The 23,670-nt window shown below is 38.1% G+C and overlaps 1 protein-coding gene across 1 annotated transcript in view; it reads right to left on the bottom strand.

Annotated features, from left to right (window-relative positions):
• The window catches only part of Lrch1 (leucine rich repeats and calponin homology domain containing 1), a 184,604-nt gene that overhangs the window by 26,968 nt on the left and 133,966 nt on the right, over positions 1 to 23,670 (bottom strand). The window contains exons 10-15 of the mRNA XM_027928892.2: positions 22,382 to 22,449; positions 20,325 to 20,411; positions 17,685 to 17,774; positions 17,543 to 17,579; positions 9,964 to 10,017; positions 9,211 to 9,283 (exon numbers count right to left, since the gene is read on the bottom strand). Of these exons, the coding sequence (XP_027784693.2) occupies positions 9,211 to 9,283; positions 9,964 to 10,017; positions 17,543 to 17,579; positions 17,685 to 17,774; positions 20,325 to 20,411; positions 22,382 to 22,449 (409 nt within the window). The remainder of the gene's footprint in view (positions 1 to 9,210; positions 9,284 to 9,963; positions 10,018 to 17,542; positions 17,580 to 17,684; positions 17,775 to 20,324; positions 20,412 to 22,381; positions 22,450 to 23,670) is intronic.

Genomic DNA, 23,670 nt, shown 5'->3' with positions numbered 1-23,670 from the left:
ATGATCTCACAAGCATGAGGCCTTCCCCCTTTTGGAACCACAAGGAGGAGTCAGCCTGTGGCCTGGACCTCTGCTGGAAGCCACCCAAGGAAGTCACAGGCAAAGACAGTTAAAGGCATGTCACAGAGGGCTGTCACCAAGTCCCACAAAAGCCAAAGCCCACAGGAAGTGAGACTAATTGCTAAAAAAATAAAGCTAAGACCAGAAAAAGAAGGACAGAGTAACCAGGCAGGCAGGAAGGAAAAATTCACAGAGCAAGGGGGAACGAGGGAAAGGCTGAGAAATTCAGAAGCATGAAGAAAAGTGGAGAATGCATTAAGCTTGCCTATCTACCAAATCAAGTGACAGGAAAAAAACCCTATCCACTCAAGTATAGCCACTGAAAGAGAAATATATTAAAATGTAAAATCTAGATATAATCCACATGTCCATCTGGTTGAGAAGAAGTCAACCAAATTTAAGGAAAAAGTCTAGGAATGCAGGCTGAGGCTATAGCTGCACCTTAGAGTGCAGGCCTAAGGTGTGAATGAGGGAGGCTTTGGGTCCAATTCCTAGTGAGGAAAAAAGAAAAAAAAAAGGGGAAGCCCTGTGGGTAGAGTTGGGTAATACTCACATATGCCAGCAAGGGGCTCCATAACACCATTTAAACAATGTCATGTTTTCTTTGGAGGTTTCATTTTCCTTTGCCTTTTCTCTGGGGTAATCTTATCTAATACAGCATGCTTAATATTTTCAATATGTTTTTACTGGCAGATTTCATTATGAATATGAAACTATCAGGAAGTTAAATGAACCGTGAGCTTTGGTTTAGCAGCGCACAATTCAAACATCTCTGCCTTACTGGAGCCCTCTGTGAGATCAGGACAATGCAGTATCTGGGTTTTAACTTCCTGGCCTTACTTTTCATTTTAAATTCTTGTGCATCTTAAAAGCACGACAAGCACACTTGGGTGTTTGCTCTATGAAGGTTCAGCAATTGAAATGAAAAAGAAAAACATTTCAACGGTAGTTTTTAAAACAAACACTTTGAATAAGCATAAACTTATTGGAAATCATGAGTACACTACTACTGTTGGTTTTCTAAGTGTATTGATTACCATGGAATATGTGAGATTTTAAAGCAAACTCTTTAGGCTCATAATAAATCTGCCAGTTTCTTTTGTTAGTTGACAGAATAATTTTACTGGAAGCATTAAGATGGTTCTAATTATATATATGTTGTAGTTGGACACAACACCTTTTATTTATTTATTTGTTTGTCTGTTTGTTTATTTATTTATTTTTATGTAGTGCTGAGGATTGAACCCTGCACATGCTAGATGAGTGCTCTACTGCTGAGCCACAACCCCAGCTCCTCTAATTATATTCTTTATGGTACTTCTCCCCCACCACACACACACCCCTCTTTCAAGTACTATTTAAGTAATACAGCCAATGACCAGTCTGGGTCAAGACTTCAGGACATTGATCTGTGTAATAATTATTCTGGTTTTGGTTAATTCTATATCACTAAATTTAACTTGAGATTACCAGACAATGTTAAAAAGTAGCCCCAAGGTGGGCATGATGGCACACACCTGTAATCAGTGGCTTAGGAGGCTAAAGCAGGAGAATCGTAAGTTTAAGCCAGCCTCAGCAACTTAGCAAGGCCTCAACAACTTAGTGAAACTCTGTCTCAAAATAAAAAATAAAAAGGACTGAGGATGTGGTTCATTGGTAAGTGCCCCTGGGTTCAATCCCTGGTACCCACCCCCAAAAAAGCCCCATATTTGCACCTGCTTTTTACACCAAATCAAACAGCCACCATGACTGTTTAAACATAAATAAGAAAAAAAAAAAAAGCAATCAATGGGGGGAAAATGAGTTCTTCTTAACTGTTTAATTATTATACGTCAAACTGATAACATTTAAAACATGAAAAAGAAGATCAGTTCATATATGTAATTTATTTAGCAGAAGAAATAAATTTCTAAGCATGGACCTGGAGGAAATGATGAGTGTCCTTATGAAGAGTATCAAATCCATTCACTAGTTTTTCTCTACTTTTCCTTCACTCTCCGCTATCTTCATCCCTAGGTTGAGATTAAATTGCTGTCTCTTATGAACATATAAAATTCTTTCTCTGGATCTCTTTCATGGCATTCATCACTTTCTGCATAACAGAATAAATGTATTTCTCTCCATTTTTACAATATAAGAGCATATGTTTGTTTCCAATTTGTACCCTTCAACCAGACCCCCAAGATAGTGAGTTGAGCAGCAATGTTTGTTAAACAAATAAATGAAACAAGTGTTTCAAAACCCCCCTCATTCCAAGATCAGCCTATTTGAAGACCATCTTTGCCAGAAATTATCTTGTTCTGATAATCAGTCACCTGAATTTTCCTCTTTTGAAAAATATCCTAAACTCAAGTTTCCAGGTCTAAATCCTAACGCACTCTAAAAGTTCTGTGAGAGCTTTCTGGAGCTATCCATCATGAGCATCATGCCTAGCATATAGTAGGCACTCAGGATGTGCATAAGAAACCATTTCTTTAATTGTTGTGAGAATATCTTTCAGTTAAGCAAAGAAAGAAGGCTCACTGCTCTAAAGCTTGCACTTTTATCATTTAATTATTGCATGAAATGTACTTTTTGTACAAAAATTATTAGTCCGTGTTTTTAACCCTTATTACCTAAACCTAACAAGAGGAGACTTCTTCTTCACAGAAGTATGAGGTTTTGAAATTTAGCTCTGACCTTCTCTTTGGAAGTTAAGAACCTGGACTAGAGGAATGTCTAAGGTATACAAGTTCAAGGGCAGCAATACATCGACTTTGACAATGTCATGAGCTTTAGATTTAGGCTACTCTGAGTTAGAAATTTGACCAGCTCATTCATTCATTTCCTTCTTGTACTCAAAGTGAATTAGACATATTCTTTGCCCTTGAAATGCTCAAATGTCCTCTTCATGGTTTTGGCCATTTCAAACTTATTTGTATCAAATATCACAGAAAAACCAGTTAAAAAAAAAATCAGAGTTTTTTTTTTTTGTTGTTTGTTTGTTTTAAAGAGAGATTAGATTCAACACTACACCAAGTAAATTAGCATCTGAGTCTGGGACCAAAGCAATTCTTATATGAAGACAGAGTTGAGAACTGTGGGAAAACTTTGCATCCTCTTTCCTCATTTCTGGAATGGAGAGAATAATATCTTAGTGCAAGATGACCATAAAAAAATTTGGAGAATGTCTGCTAACTGGCCCTCAAGGGAATTGTCTGCTCATTCATTCCCAGGTGATCACTTAAAAGATCAATTTTAAATGAGTATAAATTAGTACCCATCAATTCGTTGCACATGAAAAAGCAAGAGTATTTCAAAAGAAGTTTAAAACTTTACAAAGTGAAGGAGGGAAAGAAAGATGGAGTCCTAAGAGGGCAAAAGAGCAAGAAGTATGTTTTCAGGTTAAGGACAAATTGAGATACAGCTGCCCATCTAGAGCCAGGGGTGGGTAGACCTACTTTCTTCATTATCCCTTAGGAGGCAGAATTTTGGGGGTTATGGGACTTCAAACTCCAGGCATCTTCATTTTAAAAAATTCTCTACGAAGAATATATGAAGAGAAAATGGTGAATTTAAAATGAAATCCATTTGGAGTGAAATATTGGCAAGAATTTAAATAAAGGAGGAATTTTTATATAAAGCAAGGCAGTGAACAGGTATAGAAACTCCAAGTTTGCCCAAATTAATAACTAAAGGTTATATTATGTTAGGATGAGTTGGCAATAAGATGCCACTTATTGACAATGGCTAAGATAGCTTACTACAGGGAGACTATGAGGACACAAGTGACGTGATAATCAGCTCTGAAATGCCAAGAGAAGGCTGCTGAATAGAATATTCTACTTTAGAGGAAGTGTCAAGAACAATGTAAAAACTATTCCTCCTGCAGCAGTAGCTCATCTACTGGTGTCACAGTGCAGCTTCTTTAATTTGAAACACATTCGAATCACAAGGCCAAGTGGAGCGAAAAGAGAACGAAGATGTATGTGAAAGATCAGATCTGGAAACCTGCACAAGTAATTCTGCAAAGAATCTTTCACATCTCTTGCCTGGGTCATATTAGAGACCAATTACAAATAAAGATGGCAACCCCCAAACATCTGACATAATTGATGGAGTCAGATGAACGCTGAACATGATCGTTTCATTATTATTGTGGTACAGTAGGACAGGAACACACAAATCCCTGGAATTTGCACTCAGAGTAAAAATACCAAATAATGAATGCAAGGTTATTTTGATTGTTGTGAGAAAGATTTTCACAATGACTATTTACTATGGAAATCTCAAAACTTTTAATAAAAAGAAGACAGCTTGGCTTAGTACCTCAATAAACATCTACAGAATGAATGGAGACTTGCCTGAGAGGAGGCTTTCAAGAATCAGGGGCTCTGAGCTGGGAGCCGTAGCTCACACCTGTGATCCCAGCAGCTTAAAAGGCTGAGGCAGCAGGCAAGTTCAAAGCCAGCCTCAGTGAAAAAGCGAGGCACTAAGCAACTCAATGAGACCCTGTCTCTAAATAAAATACAAAATAGGGCTGGGGATGTGGCTCAGTGGTAGAGTGCCCCTGAGTTCAGTTCCTGGTAGCCCCCTGCCAAAGAAAAAGAATTAGGGGCTCTGGGTGTGGCCATACTGGCACCTCTACCTAACAGTGTGGATCATACAATTCATCTTGCCTCTCTGATTTTAGGTATTTCATCTGTGAGGACAGAAGTTCTACTGCTACGTAAATTCCTAATTATTTCTCAGCTTTAAAAAATAAAGTCTTTTGGTTTCAGATACCATTCCTAAGGAAATACCAAATCACACATCAATCTTACATACTAGACTTTATTTCTTTGAAACAACATCATACCCATAAATAGCCATGCTTTCTGAAAAACAAAAATGCCTCCCTTCTGGTTTTTTTTTTATTATTATTTTTAAGTAAAGGAAAGCTTATCTAGAAATTTTCCATTCAGTAATCATCAACTTCCAGAATTTAAATCAGGATGGACTTTTTATTTCATGATTTTTAAAATCACGCTCATTTTCAGTTAACAATTTTTGACATCTATGAAATGTTAATATTCCTTTTATAACTAAACTGCCAGAGTGTACACTCTCCTTCTACATAAGGAAGTTGTAAAAGCATTTTTGAATCTTAACCAGAAATCACAGTAAGTGTTTTAAATACATATTTTCCATGTGTTACATATAACATACTTACATTAAAAAATATGAACTATCAGAATATATATCCCCCATTGGGTTTGCAGAGTGATCAGATCTCACATCTCACTTGCTTCGCTAGAAATCATGCTATTTCACTTAACATTCCTTCTATCACTTTGTATTTTGAAATGAAACGCATAAGATCTGAACTAATATTAGACTAGAATGGAGATTCAGACCGATGTGGTCTGTAGATCTAAATGCTTATATGTATTTTATTTCTCTCTCCTAGATGATTTAATGGCACAAAATTAAGATAGTCACATTAATCCTGATGGCCTCAGTATTCTATTGATACGCATGCATGATTCCCAGACCAACTTCCTATTCTTGAATATAATTCAAATTAAATACTCAAGAAGGCAAGTGATTTCTGTTCATTTTTAGAAATTTCTCAACATTAACATTGTTTCCAGTGCAACGCTCTAGGATTAGCCATGGTGCATTTTTATTACCTTAAAAACACATGTGGTAAGCATAGATATAAAAGGTCAAATTCTAAGCATTAGGTGCAGGAGTGAGCAGAGATAACACAAATGTGCAAACCCCAAATCTTTGCAAACAAACCCCAAACCCCAAGCAGAATAGGTGGAAAAGAAAGTACTTTAAAATCCTCCCCAAATTCAGGATACGTAAGATAATTAAACCGCAGTTGGACCAACTGCTGGAAAACAATTCCCAATTCGCATGCACTTTTCTGGACCTCACCTCCCTGGCTGGCTTGGGATTCCTTGCATCAAGCATGCAGGTGAATGCAACCCTCTCTCCAGCCTCCCATAAAGGGAGGTTCGCTATATTCACTGACTTATTCACGAGAACATTGAAGAAGAGGTACAAAGCCACCTACCATTGTCACTGTCTCCTTCAGAAGGAACACTGTAGCTAGAGTTGTCCCATGTTTGTGCCTGTGTAAGTTTGTTGAAGGAGATAGGAGGGAGAATGAGGGCTGGGTCTGCAGGAGGGCGAGAGCCAGGCCGCGTGTAGTTGCACAAGGACCAGGCAAAACCAAAGGGGCCGCAGCGTTTCACGAATGGCATAAGGTTTCGTATGGAAATGAAGTGGATTTCATTTACATGGGTTTTATTTGCAAATGTACAATATAGGAGGAGAATGAAAGATGGCGCATGGAATAAAAAGAATGATAAAAACTGAGTGTTAGTACTCATCGGTCATACACTTTGCATGCAGTTAATATTGCTAATTTAACAGTTCCGCAAGCCCGCAGACTTAGAGTACTAATGGGTTGTTACAGGAGAAAGGAAGAGCACCAGGAGGTTATGCAAATTAATAAGCAAATGTCCTACTAGATACCTTTCTCAAGGCTCTCTAAACAACTAACAATCACAATCGTAGCAAACTAATTACATGATTCACACACAAAAATTTGGCCAAACGGGACAAAACTTAATATAAAAAACATATCTATCAGAAATAAAATTATTATAGAATCACTATTTACTATGAGTGGAATTTGTTCCCAAGGCAATATAGAATTTCCTTCTAAGACATCTGTGAGTTTACTAGAAGACTTTGCTGAAAGCTGAATCTACCCATTTCTTCCTCTTGACGTACCTCTCAATACAGTTTTCAATATTGGCCAGTAAAAAATAACAACAACAAACCAATTTTGGATACCAATAGAATCTATTTAACAATACACAAACAAACAGATGCCAATTATTGTTTCGAGAACTTCTGAGTTGGTCATTTATGAAATGATAACACGTCATCATATTATGATATAACAACAATGATGTTTTTGCAATAAATATCCATACAGTAATGGATTTACTTATTTAGGATATATTTATTTAGGAAGTATCCATATAATTTTTATTCAATCATAAAGTAGGGCTAGTAAAATTAATGGGCATAGTTCTAGGAATAAATTTTGGGGTATGTGCACTATCTTCCTTTGAGAGGAAAACAGAAGAGAAAAAAAAATGTTTCTTTTGAAGAAAAATCAATTTATTTTAACAGTCATTATTCTTATTCCAACTTCTTCACTTGAGCAGTTTGTTTTTATTTATACCACAGAAATCACACAAATCCACATAATGAATTACAAAATAAAAAGCTTTCAAAAGTCACTCAATCGAAAATAGTTCCTATCTCTTGCAATCATATGATCTCCAATTATTACTACTTCAATTATTATTACTGCATACAGGATGAAAAATGCATACTGTAATGTTTAAAAATTACTATATAAAATTTTAAAATCTCAATACATACTGCCAGTTTTATAAAGTTCCAATATGTCACTTGATGTCCCTGAAGGTAAATCAACAATTATTTACAGCAACCAAACTCCACAAAGCTTTCAACAACTAGAACAATTTCCACACTGGCTCGTCAAGCTTTCCAAGGTTGGAAGCCTGGAGAGGAAATGATCTTTCTTTTCTGCTATTCAAAATAAATACTTCATTTATTTCTCACCACTGAAAGAATCTGAAATGCTTTACAATACAATCATTATGTAACCCGTAACTACAGTAAGTTAGGTGGGACTCTGCAGGAGGAATAAAAAAAAGTCACTGAAACAAGTTTACAGCTAAATTGCAAGACGACACAATCAACAGAATATGGCTCTTTGGACATCTATGCAGGTTTTGGTTTGCCTGACTACGAAATAAGTTAAAATTGTGTAAACTGAGTCCACAACCCAATATGAGGTCCTCAGTGTGTGGAGACAGATCTCCTAATAATCTTTACACAGGGGAGGTGTGTCCGGACTCACCCCCACACCTCCCAGAACCCACCTGAGAACATGGAAGTGGAAGCACAGTCTATATCTAGTCACCTATGCTTAGTTCTACACGTGATGGGGGTGGCCATTGGACTCCTCACAAAACACCCATGAGGGTCAGGTGTAGCTCAGTGGTACAAAGATGGCCTAGCATGCACAAGGGTCTGGGTTCCATCACCAGCACCACAACAAAAACAAAAATAATCAAATACCCACTGACTCTTGCCACATTCGAGCATTTTCCTAAATGGGCTTTTTTTTCTTAAAGCCCTTTTAAATTGCCAGGAAATCATTGCACCTGGCCAAATGTTGCCCATCAATCAACTTGCTCCAAGAACAAAAACATTTCCTTTATTAATGAATCATCTTTGTTTGTTCTTTTTCAAGCTAGACAGATGCATAACCTCTACTGTTGGAAAAGGCTTTAGTGGGAAATGCAAGAACACAAGAGTTCTTTACCAGCTTTTGGTTAAAAATATCCGAGTCCTTTACTAGCACTTAAAAGCATAAGTAATGAGTATTCTAAATATAAAAAGAATCAAAAAATCAATCAATCAATCAACAAACAAAGAAAGGCTTGAAAAAAGGAAGATAGCAGCACCATAGCTTGAAATGAATTTTTAAAAAATCAGAAAAAATGTATTTTTCTGTTTAGAAACCTTTTTTAAAATCAATAGTTATTTGGCATATCGCTATAATTTGCTTTTGTGAACGTACAAATAACAAAATAAAATAGGTCAAAGAGCAGAATGCTTTCCAAAAGATTTTTTTTTTTTCCCTGACTCCTGATCACTCAGGCAAGCCTGTCACATGAGTAAATATATAAACCTTCCCAGGCTCAGAAAGCAACAAAGGGCATCTCAGAAAGGAGTTTCTCAACCAGAGGCTGCTCTGGAACTCAACAGAGCACCAGGGAACCCCTGGGGAAAGGTCTTATTTTATCTTCCTTGGGCAAAAAAAGTTCAACAGAAATTTCTTCCCCGCTTCAATGTTGCCACCACTGCCCTTAGCAGGAGCGTAATAGCTGATTTATTAAAAACCATGACCCCAGTCTCTGACCTTCCCAAAGTGAAGCAAGGTTCTGATGCCACAATCCCCACTCCCCAGAATGGATGACATTCACATTATAATCACATAAACTTTAAAAGGCTAGAGGGAAACCACAGAGTTATTTAGTCTAAGAAGGGACTGAGGTTTTAATTTACCTGATCGAGGCTTCAGGCCAAATGGTGCTGTGCTGTTTGTGGTAGGAGAGCTAGAGGCAGAGTCCTCTCTCATCTGTGGGGTCAGAAGGAAAGAAAATGAGGGAAAAAATTGAAGTAGAACTATGGATGGCTTTTCTATGATCAAGGATTATTACAAAACCACCTCCTGTCTGCATTTGCTACTGGGATATCAAGTACTAGCTGAAAAATCAAATGATTTAAGTGACATTATCAATAGAATGTTGCTACATGACCCATTTTTTTTATTTGTTCATTATAAATATATTTTATAATCAGGTGAAACTGTCAATGCATTTTCTCCTCCAACACAGTTGTGGGTGTGCATGCGTGAGTATACTCCTACACCCCAAGGAGGGCACAGCTAAGGAAGACTCTCCTGGCACAACGAGATAGAAAAACAGATAACACGAAGCAGATCAAGGCACCACGCGCTGAATCACCACGGGAGGACCAGACTTTCTAAATGATGCCTTTTTGAGCGATTTTCATTGTTTTCTACAAAGATGTTCCCATATTTGGTTTACAAAGTATCTCGTAAAAATTAATCTTGAATTATGAAGAGGCCCAAATAAGGCAATCATTGCTATTGAGAATGAGTGAGAGCTAATGAGTGTCTCCCAGAAACAGAGTTAAATCAGTAACCGCAGTGTCAGATCATATGTTTCTGAAACAGGTATTCCAATGCAGTCTTCATGGAACACCTCGGCTTCCACTGATCTGCAGAAAACTTACCTCATTTGGAGAATACTGGCTCCCATTACTCTGTAATGTTAGATCATGTTGCACCTTAAGGAAGAGGGAAAAAAATGCATAGTATGTTCCATTAGACTGTAAAACTGACAAGGCAAGAACTGTGCCTTATTTTCATCCTATTCCTGGCACAGAAGCACACAAGAAATATGCAGTGAATTAACTGGTATATTAAAGAGCTAAGGAGGTCATACTTACATTTTCTAAAACTATGCATCTGTATTCATAGCTGTGATACATGTGAAGTATCCGTAATTTAAGATAAGGCTTTTCCAGCATAAAGAGCTCATTCCCAAGTGTCTGTGGACATTGGCTTCCCTTGGTAGGTTGGTTATCCACCTATCCAGGTAACCACCCCCATTTTAACTGTGGGTTTTTAGAAATGGTTGGTCCAAGGCAATAGTTCAAAAATATGTAAAATCACATTGGGAGCTTTTAATAATTACGCATGCCTGGACCCCAAATTACCTGGGCAAAACTCTTGTAGGAAGTTCAATATCAGTTTGCCTTGGCAACCACTGGTGCAGTGTATGGGATTTACAATTGGCTGTGGTTTCCATCACTGAGAATGAAGGAGCAGTTTGAGAAAGTTATTCTATGTAGCCATTAGAGAATGGCATGCTTATAGCAGGGAGGTGAAAGCTGAATGCTAGAAGTAGGGTGAGGGACTTGGGGCATTATGATTTATGGGATGCTTAAGGGTGGCCAGATGCTCCACAGGTAGTCAGCATGGAAGGAAAGAAACAGTAGCTAAGGATGGAATCCTAGAAAGGGACACATAGAGACCAGGATGCCACAAAGGGGACACTCTAGCTTATTATTTTCCCAGATCTGCCTTCTTTATATGATGATCCAGACCCCACTGGTACACCCTAACAAAAAAATTTGGTGCTAACATAAACATCTTTATATATGACAACAAATTAAATTTAAGATGCCCATCCCTAATCATGTTGAAGAGTACTATTTAAAAATATTCCCAATTTTTGACATAAATCCAAGGAAAAATATTTTTAGAATAAAAGGTCAATAATGTACTTATCCAATCGATAAGCTTTATTTGAACTGCTAATAAGTGACTTTAAATTTGATCATTTTATCTTCCTATAAGCAACTCCTTCCTTTAATTGTTCCTGTTGTCCCTCTCAGTACCTACCCCATTCAATATGATTTATGCATGAACAGGCGATTTACATTTCTTCCTGAATGGAGGACAGTACTACCCAAACTTGATGTAGATCTTCTAAATATGTTCAAGGTCAGATAATGAGTCAGGTCACCAAACGCAAAGTACTCCATAATCTTGGCCTTCCTGTTCCATTCAATTCACACTTGGCACTGAATTCAACATAGCCCTACCGACTGACACAAAGCACAGTCTCCTGGCTACAGGTGCAGTTTCAAAACAGTCCAAAAGGTGCAGTTCACTTCCTTGGCCTTAATCTCCTGGTCCCTTCCCCAGTCTCACAGAACATAAAAAAACACTCTCAGGATGGCAGACTATCTCACGTTCTACTTTGAATTTTTTCAATATCTAAATCTTCTCCCTTTGCAATTTTTAAAACTCTTCAAAACTGAGGGCAACTTCCTGTCTTCCACATTCCAGTCTCCTCCCCCAAAACAAGCTGACCCCAGCTGGGTACTCAACAAATGTTGTTAAATCAATGCAATCTATCTGCAGGATGCTGCTTTCTTCCTGAATGAGAAGGAAGAGTGGTGTAAAAACCACCAAATCACACATGAGGGTCACATTTAAGTTCTGCATGACCGTCACCACCCTTGAGAATTCACCACTTTCTTTTCTTTTCCTTCTTCTCATGATGTCCTTTTTCTACCAGAGCCAGCTATCCCCACTTCTTTTTTTTAAACTTATGGGGGTATGTTTGTCAAGGACAGAGAGTTGCTCCAGGAAGACAGGGAATAAAATTAGGTTACACCAAATATAACTTCTTGATTCAACCAAAGAAGAAAAACATATTAAAATACCACAAAACATTATAGTTTGAATAGAGATGAAGTACAGCTATCTTTTTTCCTAAAACTTTTGTGCCTTTCTGGTACCTCTAAAATCCTGGACACAGGTATGTTCTTTTTTTTTTTTTTTTTTTTTTTAATTTTTTATTGTTGGCTGTTCAAAACATTACATAGTTCTTGATATATCATATTTCACACTTTGATTCAAGTGGGTTATGAGCTCCCATTTTTACCCCATGTACAGATTGCAGAATCACATCAGTTACACATCCATTGATTTACATATTGCCATACTAGTGTCTGTTGTGTTCTGCTGCCTTTCCTATCCTCTACTATCCCCCCTCCCCTCCCCTCCCCTCCCCTCTTCTCTCTCTGCCCCCTCTACTGACATTCATTTGTCCCCCTTGTATTATTTTTCCCTTTCCCCTCACTTCCTCTTGTATGTACTTTTGTATAACTCTGAGGGTCTCCTTCCATTTCCATGCAATTTCCCTTCTCTCTCCCTTTCCCTCCCACCTCTCATCCCTGTTTAATGTTAATCTTCTTCTCATGCTCTTCGACCCTACTCTGTTCTTAGTTACTCTCCTTATATCAAAGAAGACATTTGGCATTTGTTTTTTAGGGATTGGCTAGCTTCACTTAGCATAATCTGCTCTAATGCCATCCATTTCCCTGTAAATTCTATGATTTTGTCATTTTTTAATGCAGAGTAATACTCCATTGTGTATAAATGACACATTTTTTTTTATCCATTCATCTATTGAAGGGCATCTAAGTTGGTTCCACAGTCTTGCTATTGTGAATTGTGCTGCTATGAACATCGATGTAGCAGTGTCCCTGTAGCATGCTCTTTTTAGGTCTTTAGGGAATAGACCGAGAAGGGGAATAGCTGGGTCAAATGGTGGCTCCATTCCCAGCTTTCCAAGAAATCTCCATACTGCTTTCCAAATTGGCTGCACCAATTTGCAGTCCCACCAGCAATGTACAAGTGTACCCTTTTCCCCACATCCTCGCCAGCACTTGTTGTTGTTTGACTTCATAATGGCTGCCAATCTAACTGGAGTGAGATGGTATCTTAGGGTGGTTTTGATTTGCATTTCTCTGACAGCTAGAGATGGTGAGCATTTTTTCATGTACTTGTTGATTGATTGTATGTCCTCCTCTGAGAAGTGTCTGTTCAGGTCCTTGGCCCATTTGTTGATTGGGTTGTTTGTTCTCTTAGTGTCTAATTTTTTGAGTTCTTTGTATACTCTGGATATTAGGGCTCTACCTGAAGTGTGAGGAGTAAAGATTTGTTCCCAGGATGTAGGCTCTCTATTTACACAGGTATGTTCTTTAAAAAAAAAATCTTTAGGACTGAAAGTTGAAGAACATTTTAGGGAGCAGGCCCAAATAGTTGCCAAGGTAGGCTGGACCTGGCTCGTTCTGTGTGTTCAGAATGCTAACACAATCTGTCTGGCCAGAGCAGAAAATTCACTCTGGAGAAAAGTGCAGTGACTTGCTTAAAGACCCTCAGGGTCCCGGCATGGGCCTTGTGTAGGACTGCAGCTCGGGGTCCCCTGATTTAATAGCTGATAGAAGAAACAACTGGTTATTAAAGGCCGCTGGGGTGACTGCGCTGCCTGAATGATTGACACATGACTTGGAAGTCAAATTTCCCTCCTGAAGGGGACATGGCTTTTCTACATAATGTAATGAGGGCAAACCATGGGTAAACTTAAAGAAAACCCATGAAGCTTTAAAATCCTGCAGAAAAGTGTCAGATCAGTTTCAAGGTACACAAGCACAAAGATGTGTCATCAGAGTAACACAATATTTAGTATTCCTTAAATGATGGGTTGTTTCAGCTACTGCATCCAGGGTCTCTACATCTAATGAGCAGGATGCTGAAGTTCTGCAGACCAAAGCCACTTCTTTGTTGGAGGGGAGAGGGTTACTGGGGATTGAACTCAGGGGCACTCAACCACTGAGCCACATCCCCAGCCCTATTTTGTATTTTATTTAGAGATAGGGTCTCACTGAGTTGCTTAGGGCCTTGCTTTTGCTGAGGCTGGCTTTTAACTCCATCTTCCTGTCTCAGCCTCCTGAACCGCTGGGATTACAGGCATGCACCATGGTGCCCAGGCTCCAAAGCCACTTCTTACTATTTCCCCTCTCTCTCCCTTCCTGTTTCCCTCCCTTCCACAAACCCTCACTGAACACTCACTGTTTACTAGGTACTGTGCTAGGTCCCCCTTCAAGTGAAAATGCTAAGTGCTTGTGCCATGCTACAAAGAAAGACACAGGAGGAAACAAAGACAGGATCAATATATGCAGTAAAATTCCACTTCAAAAATCTAAACCTGACTGCAAAGATCTAGTTCATCTTTGCTGATGAGGAAGCTGAAACTATCTTGGACTTAAATGAAGGGAATGGGGCATTTAAAACATTTCTTTCTAAACCATCCAAATGCTTAATATCAATAGCAATTCTTAATTATTACTGTAATTGGCTGTTTTTTGAGGTTCAGGGCAGTGTTCAATATATTACCTTAGATATTCAACAGTTTATTATAAAATATGCTATGTGTTAATGATTCTGCCCAATTTCAAGCTAATGTAAGTTTTCTGAGCATGTCTACAGTAGGTTAGGTATATTAAATGCATTTTTGACTTGCAATAATTTCAACTTCACTGTATTCATTAGTTATTTCAACTTCATGCATTTATTGGGTATAACCCCACTGTAAGTTGAGAAGCATCTATAATGATAATAGATACAAAGAACATGGTCCAGCATCTAGCAAGACCTCTTCTGTTTTTGGTCAGGAATATACACATTTTAATCAAAGACAAAATTATTGGAATGACCAGCCAATTCTCCATCAGAGATGAAGGAGAGTTACCTTCTAACTAGAAGTTTTGGGTCTTCCTGACACTCCTGAAATCATGCACACAAGTGGCCACCTTTTTTACTAGTGTCAAAAGTGTTTCTGTAGCAGGATACTAAGATGGTCTTTAAATACCTCTCTCCACAGACTAGTTATTAGTTGCAAAAGAAAAATGAAACTGTAATTATGCAGTGAAGAAATGGAGTTATACCTCAATTGGATGATCAAATTAAAATTATACATGAGGGACAGATGGACATTTTTTGTGTGCCCCTAACATACTCTGAGACGGATAAACATCATCACCTGGGCAGCATCCCAAATAAAAACACAGAACCTCAAACCAATCACGAGGAAATGTAAGATAAATACCAAATGAAGGACATTCCATTAAAAAGAGGAAATTTGAGTTCTTAAAATTTTGAAGGTCATAAAAATTAAAGAAATGTTACAAAAACATTGCATACAGGAATATATATATCTGAAAACTAGATCCTATACTGGATAGGGAAAAAAATGATCTGAAAACATCTTAGAACAGTTGATAAAATTGCATGTGTAGATAGCAGATTGGATAAAAATAGGTTATCCATGTAAATTTATGAAGTTGATAACTGGCATGTGTTACCTAAGATAAAATCCATATTCTTAGAAGATATACACCAAGATGTTTAGGAATAAAGGACAATGATGTATAAAACTTACAAAAAAAAAACCCAATGTGTGTGTGCAGGTGGTAGGGAGAAAGAAAGAGAGGAAATTAATAATATATAGGGATATAATATAGGAATAGAATATATATATATAATATAAGAAATATGACAAGATGTTAACATAAGTTGAGAATCATTTATCCAAAATTATTGATACCAGAAGTGTTTTGGATTTTAGAATAACTGCATAATTAGGTATCTTGAGATGGGACCCCAGTCGAAACACAAAACTCATTTATGTTTCTCTACAGTTAGCCTGAGGTAATTTAATACAATATTTTTAGTAATATCTGTAATTTGACTGCAACTCATTACATGAGGTCAGAGGTGGCATTTCCCCCTTGCAGCATTATGTTGGTGCTCAAAAGTTTCAGATGTTAGAGTGTCTGGATTTTGGATTTCCAGATTAGGGATGTTCAACCTGTAATCAGTAAATCTAGGTACAAGATTGTAATTTTTTGCAACATTTTGTAGAACCTTGTAATTTATTTATTATTTTATTACTTATCTATGCACTCCTTTGTAAAGTTAAAATCATATCCAAATAAGAAACATAAAAAAAAAAAACATGAGTGTGCAGAGAACCAAATCAATCTCAAATGGAAACTTGAGGCCATGAATCCAGGACAGCCTGCTAATGAAAGGCTTCCTGATGCTCCGCTACTGGAGTAGTTCAATGCTGCCTCCACCCAGAGCAGCAGTGGTACCCGGCTCCCTCTAGAGACCACACCAATAACAATAACAGAGCAGGAGGTGAACAGCCAGCACTTAGGCGCCCTGTATGGTGAGGCCGTTCTGAATCATCTTATTTAAGCTTTACAATAGCTATTATTATGATCCCAATTTACTGAAAATGAAGGTTAAGTTTAGAGAGGTTAATTAGCTAGCCTAGAGTTAGCAAGTCTTCGGGACGCGGCTATAGCTCACATCATTCCAAGTCACTGCATTTAACAATGAAACCATACCATACTCTCTGGGAATAGTTCTCATACTCTCTTGTACAGTTCTTTTTTCCATATTTCTTGCACACAGGAACTTTTAATAGTTAAAGGGTATGAAGCTTTACTGGTAATACACGTGTAAACACCACAGGGGGAATAGATTGGTTTGTATATAATCTGGTTACCTAAACTAGCCACCCTAAGCCCATTCACAAAGAAGGGATAAAACAGATTTAAACAGGCCATAACTCCCAAATCATCATGCAAACCTCTCTCTCCGTAACTGGGGTAACAATCTTTCTTTGGGACCTTTTAGGCTCATCTCTAGTTTTATGTCAAAACTGCTTTCTCTATAGCCACTCAAACCCCTGTAACTCTACCTAATCTACCCTCACCCTGCTCCCAAACACCCCCACCAGTTTATAATATTCTCTTTTAGATTTTTGTTTTCCTTTTTCTTTTTTCTTTCTTTCAGCCTTGGGAATTGAACTCAGCAGCATTTTATTATTAAGCTACATTCCCAGCCCCTTTTTATTTTTTATCTTGAGACAGGGTCTCTCTAAGTTGCCAAGGCTGACCTCAAATTTGTGGTCCTCCTGCTTCAACCTCCTGAGTTGGTAGGATTACAGGTGTGTGCCACCACACCCAGCTTGTAATAATCTCTTATCTTCCTAACACGCAGAAATTAAATTGCTCTTGCTTTTCAGGTCTTTTCTAGCCAGACTTCTTCCTAGGGTCCAAAATCTATACTACATGGACCTAGCTCTAGTTTCTAACAAAGAGCAGGTTTCCCATGCATCACAGCGGTTGACACCTGACTCAGTGCAACTTTTTATAAAAAAATTTAAAGAATCTATGAGAAATAGCCATCTCTCATCTTTAATAGAAGGTGAGATATAACAGAGAAGCAGAATTAAGAGAAGGAAAGTATACAAACACTGAAAAATGTGTCTTGGACAAACATGGATATTGGTCTCACTCATAAAAATGTTTCCCCGGACAGATCTTTACAGAATGTGGTAGAGTATTCTGGAAAGAGCACTGCTCAGTGCTGTAGTCTTACCTCACACACTGGGGATGTCTCCAGCTGCATTTGACCACTGTGGGCACAAGGAAAGAAAAAGGAAGACATAAGGTAGAATTTTAAGCATAAGTACTTCAATGTCAAAAGAGAAATATCTTTAGTTATAAAAAGGCAAACATACTTAAGTGCAGAATCTGGTAGTTCTAAGGCTTCTGCTGATCCCATAGGATACAGATTTAAAACACTTCTCTCAGTAATATCTGCACTTAATCTAAAAAGTAAGGGGGAAGAAATGTCAGTATATTTATTAAACTTGTTATAAATTCTCCTGGTCATATTTAGTTTAAAACTTTATATAATGAAAAGCAGTGTTTATCTAAGATTAAGTGAAGAAGGGTTTATGACAAAAATGAAAAACTGTATGGCATTTCCCAACCCACGGGGGGTCAAAATATAATTTTCCATCTGTTATTGGTATTGAAATCCAACTGATTCACAATGTAAGAGAAATTTCCAATAAAAATCTCAATTTTCATAGGTAGCATATACTAAGTTTTATTCTAGAATTTCATTAATTTACAGAAGTTGCTAAGAATACTACAAATAAACATATGTGCCAACAACATTTGGTTCTGGTGGGAAGACCTTTGTGGTATAAACTTAATCCTCTCAATTATAAAATAAGAATTCAGAACTGTGGTGAAGCTCAGTCCTAGGGCACTTGCTTAGCATGCAGGAGGCCTGGGTTTGACCCCCAGCATCCTCCCCACTCCCAAAAAGGAAAAAGAAATCATAATCAATTTGATACACATTTTTTACTTTTGAAATTGTCTCAGGTATAGTTTTTTTTGAATTACGCAATTTTAAGAGGTAAGTTGCTCTTTTTTTCAAAGAACAATGAAGCCAGGAAATCCATAAGCGATAAAAAAATTATAAAGCCATCTTTGCATATATAATTCAATAATATAATAATTATAATAATATAACACAATATAATAAATATGCCTATGAAAATGTTACCACACTAACACTGAGAAGGCCTAGAGAAGAAAACGAAATAAAGAAAAACAGGACAGCCATATTCCACTTAAGTTTCTGGACCTAAAAAAACCCCCTGGATCTATGAACTGTGAGATAAAGGAGAAACCCAATATGTATGTAAACATGTTTATTGTTAATATTTTAAAATCTAGAAATAAACATGTCTTGAATTCCCTCTCTTTATCAGAAGCAAAACAAGAAGGACTCCTACTTTAACATGATTACACTGGCTTACAAAAATACTGTTAGAAAATCAGACTTATAGTAGTTATTTCAGAATAAATAACAAAATCTAAAGTAGCCAAAGTAGTGGATTATTTTAGGGAGGAAATGAACTCCACAGGAAATGTTTCAACATTTATGATTTAAACATAGCACTTAATAAAGACGCAAACCACGTGTGGCCAGGGACATTCCTCCGGGCTCTTCCAGAGTGCAGCTACACCCACCATCCCATCCACATCGGCACAACTTGTGGCTCCAGACATTTCAGAACTGCGGAAGAGTCGGAGCTCCTTGGTTCAACCTACTCCTCATCAGAGCAGGAGATTAAGGCCCAGAACTCGGAGCCCCTTCCTCAGGGCACCCATGTCTCACTATGATTCCAGCCCTGCATCCCATGCCACTGCTATGTCACCCATGTGGGCTACTCTGTTTTGCTTTGGGGTTATATATTAATCAATCCAAACTTCTAAAGCGAAAAAATACTAGAAATGCCTGGAAGGAAAGAGCTGGGTCTTGTTCATCTTTATATCCCCCAAGGTACACACCATAAATCATGTTCTAAACACTCAGTGAGTGTCTGCAGAATGGAAGTGCTTTTCAAATCAATTGCTGAAGATTTCCAGTCAAACTCAACCTGACCTGCCATCATTCTTTCAAATGCCAGATGATATTGTTGGGAATATTCTTGAAAGCACTCTGCATTCACTAACCACCTTTATCATAAATTCCCAGAACCCAGATAAGAGTGCTGTGGTGTGATTCCCAAGTTCACCATATTATAAGACCACACCATGTTCACATAATTCCCAGGACTCTTGGACATTTCACAACAGACAAGCTTTGGGTCTGTTTCTCTAGTGGTCTTATAGTTATTATCTGATACCTGATATTGTCTTACTGAAAAATATTTTGTCCATGGGAATTCCATTATCCTTACCTAAGAAACAAACAAAAACTACCCACTGCATATAGCGTCCGCTATCGACAAAGGCCAACTCAAATTCAGAAATCCAAATCTTTAGATTTCTAAAGATTATATATATATATATATATATATATATATATATATATATATATATATATATATTATTGTTTATATGTTACTTGTATTTTGGTACTATCAGAAATAAAAATAGTAATGTTTATTTATTTAATCTTCATTCTAGAAAAAATTTCCTTGTATTTCTGTAAATCAGTGGCTTAAGTTTTATGTTCTTAAAAAAAAATCTTTACACACACACAAAAAAAGTTTTACGTTCTTTTGCCATATTTCTGTTTTCTAAGTATTGTACCAAAAATCCCATGTGGATTTCATGAGAGGTGAATGAATTCCATTAAGAGCTAAAATAGGGAATTGACCACCATCTCTGCAAAATTCTGACTCTTTCACTTTTGAATCTTGGGAAACTGGTAATTAAAATGACTTTTACTTCATCAGTGGTTATACTGGTACCAAAATGTGTATATAAGTATTTTAAAAATTGAAATAAGGTACTCATTAGATTGGTAGGCATTAACTACACAGGAAACCTGGGCTAAAGGAAGACAAGCATACCCATTGGGATCTTGCAGCAAATCTACTGCTTCTCTCAGCTGCTCAATCATTGCTATATCCACGTCCTGATCTTTGGATGAACTTATTCTGTAACATAAAACCAAGTACGAAGCATGAAAACTTGATCACTAAAACATGAGTAAACTTAAAAGTAAACTTATAAAAATCTAACAGACGGAAATGATTTTGACAGATTCAATATTACAATGAAGACATGTCAGTACCCTGGAGGGCAGGGTGCCAGAGAGCCACTGGGTGGGGAAAGCTCAGTTCAGCTCAGCTTGAAGCCCCTGGTGCCCCACTACACAATCAGGCAATAGACAAGATGGGTGGGGCTCACAGTGTGCTTTCCTGGGTTCCATGGGGTTTCCTGAGGGTTCCACTGCACCGTCTGTACTACCTCAAGACTCTGAACACCAGTTAAACCACCTGGGCACAATTTTGTTCTTTCATACAATGTGGGCTTCACATTGCATGGTATAGGAGAGTGGTTCTCAACCCAGGCTTTATGTGCAGCAAAATCATCTGTGTGGCTTAAAACAACAGGCCAGTCCAGATACTCTCAAGTAGGTCTGACCCCAAATAGGGTTGGTCATTTTATAAAGCTCTACGGATGATCCTATTTTTGTAAGCAGCATTGTGAACAGCAGATGTGAGTTTGAGAACAGAGTTTCTAAAGCTTTATCTAATTTTCCCTGTGAGTCTAAGGTTCTATAATCACAAGGTTCAGTGGAAGGCTCAGATCAACAACCCAGATCATGGAAAACAAAATCTTGAGAACCAAAACTCTAATCTATGTCACATGGTCCAAACTCAAATTCCTCAGAAATGATTCATCTGATAAGACCACTCATCTGAGGGCTGGGATTGTGGCTCAGGGGTGGAGTACTTGCCTTGCAGGTGTGGGGCACTGGGTTTGATCCTCAGCACCACATAAAAATAAATAAAGACTGGTGTCCATCTATAACTTAAAAAAAAAATCACTCACTTCCTCCCTTATAAATTTTGCTAAATAAATATTTTATTAATAAGAGACTGGAGGGGATATTCATCTGGTATAAGATTGCTCGGGGTTAATGGTGACCTTGGAAGTACAAAAATCAGTTTCTCTGGGCCCCAGTTTTATCATCTTTGAAATAGGGGACAAAAGAACTCATCTTCAGGGCTGGGGTTATAGCTCAGAAGTAGAGTGCTTGCCTCACATGTGTGAGGCACTGGGTTTGATCCTCAGCACCACATAAAAATAAATAAAATAAATAAAGATATTGTGTCAATGTTTAAAAAATTCTTATCTTCATAGGATTACTGTGAAGACCAAATGAATTGTGAACCTGTTAAGTATTTAGGACAGTGCCTGGCATGTAGTGTTTAGTGAACATAAGCTATGACACTTATCAGATTTGGGACCAGGACATTAGAGGTATATGCTCTCCCCAAACCAGAAGACCCCGTAGTTCACCTGAGGTCCAATTGTTGGCTTTTTCAGGTAAAGGAAAGCAAATGGCAATCTCCATTCTAGACATTCTAGCTAATTCTCTGAATTACATTTCTACCCAGAGCCTCAAATCAGATAAAATTCAAGGCCAACAAAGAGGTCCAACTTTGCACTGTGCTGTGGTTTGAACTTGTCCGAAGTTCACATGTTGGAAATGTAATCTATAAGACAATAGTGTTGAGGCCTCTATGAGGATCAGGTCATGAGGGCTCTACCCTCATAAGTGGGTTCACCCTCATGCTCTTGCTACACAATATCTTTTGCCACATTACGATGCCACAGAAGTTCCTCACCAGATGCAGGCCCCTTCCATCTTGGATTTCTCAGTCTCCAGAATTGTCAACCAAATAAACTTCCACTGTTCATAAATTACTCAGTCTGTGGCATTCTGTTATAGTGGCACAAAACAGTCTAAGACACACTATTGCGCAATACTTGTGACAAACATCAGGCAGAGGGAAATTGGGAATTTCTTAATCAATATCACCCAAAAAGAAAAGCATGTAAAAATTCTACCAGGACAGGGTTGCCAGTGTATTTGAACTGGGTCTCTGGCACTCACATTTCCTCTGTCTGCCAGTGGGCATCCTCTTCTATCCGTAACAGCTCTTCACAGTCTTCTGCCCTGTCCTGTAGACAGAACACATAGTTTCTGAGAACCACTGGTTGTTCAGTGAAGAGTTAAAGCCTGCCCCAGCCCATATCCATGGCAGTGTTATTCACAACAGTCGAAAGATAGAAACAAGCCAAGTGCACATCAATGGATGAATGGATAAACAAAATGTGATGGATACGCGTGAATGATTATTCAGCCTTAAAAACAAGGAAAGTCTCGCATTTGTTGTATACCTGGACACTATGCTAAGTGAAATAAGGCCATCACAGGTGGACAGTTCTGTATGGTCCCACTCACGTGAGGTACCCAAAGAGTCAAATTCCTCCAAACAGAAAGTAAAATAGTGGTTCCAGGGACCAAGGGAAAAGGGAAGGGGGAGCTGTTCAACAGGCACCAGATTTCAGTTTTCCAAGATGAGGAGAGTCCTGGAGATGGTGAATGTACTTAACACACCCTGAATTATATGGTGAAAAAACAGCTAAGATGATAATTTTATGTTACATGTATTTTGTACTAATTAAAAAATGAGATAATTAGCCTGTAATCAATCCCAATAGCTGGGAAGGCTGAGGCAGGAGGATCGAGAGTTCAAAGCCAGCCTCAGCAATAGGCGAGATAGACCCTGTTTTTAAGTAAAAAACAAAATAGGGCTGGGGATGTGGCTCAGTGGCTGAGTGCCCCTGGGTTCAATTCCCGGTAACCCCCTGCTCACCAAAAGAGGATTAAAACAAGAATAAAAACAATAAAGCTGAATCGGTTTCCTTGTTGCTCTTTTAGCACCTCCTTGTGTTGACAGATGCCTCCTTGAGTTCCTGAGTCACATATGAATGTGCATCCATGTGTTTGTGAGAGGAGACAAAGGGGGTGTGTGCAAGCCTGGGATTGTGCCTCTCCCTGTGTATGTGTTTTGGGGAAAAAAAGGTAAAAGTACTTAATGACAGAAAAATGCCTCAGAAATATCCAATAGCCCAATAATTTTCATGTGCACATTATCCAGATCTCACTCAAAGAATGTCCTCTCTGCACTGCAACCCACCCCCTGCAATGTTTCCTGAAGAGACCCCAGGAGAAGCAAATGCTGAGATAACTGACCCTGGGGGCCTCCCTTCTTTGCACTTTTGCCTCTGACACAGAGAAAACACTGTTTTAACCAGGTCAATGCAAGAATGGAAGCTGCCCCAGAGTGGCAATGGCTGGGGCATATCCTTAACTAACGCAGGAGCAGCAGAGTCTGC

This window comes from Marmota flaviventris, chromosome 4, assembly GCF_047511675.1.
Source record: "Marmota flaviventris isolate mMarFla1 chromosome 4, mMarFla1.hap1, whole genome shotgun sequence".
In the NCBI taxonomy this organism is placed as follows: Eukaryota; Metazoa; Chordata; class Mammalia; order Rodentia; family Sciuridae; genus Marmota; species Marmota flaviventris.
Note: the sequence above shows the minus strand (reverse complement) of the source record. Positions and strands in the feature narration are given on the sequence as shown.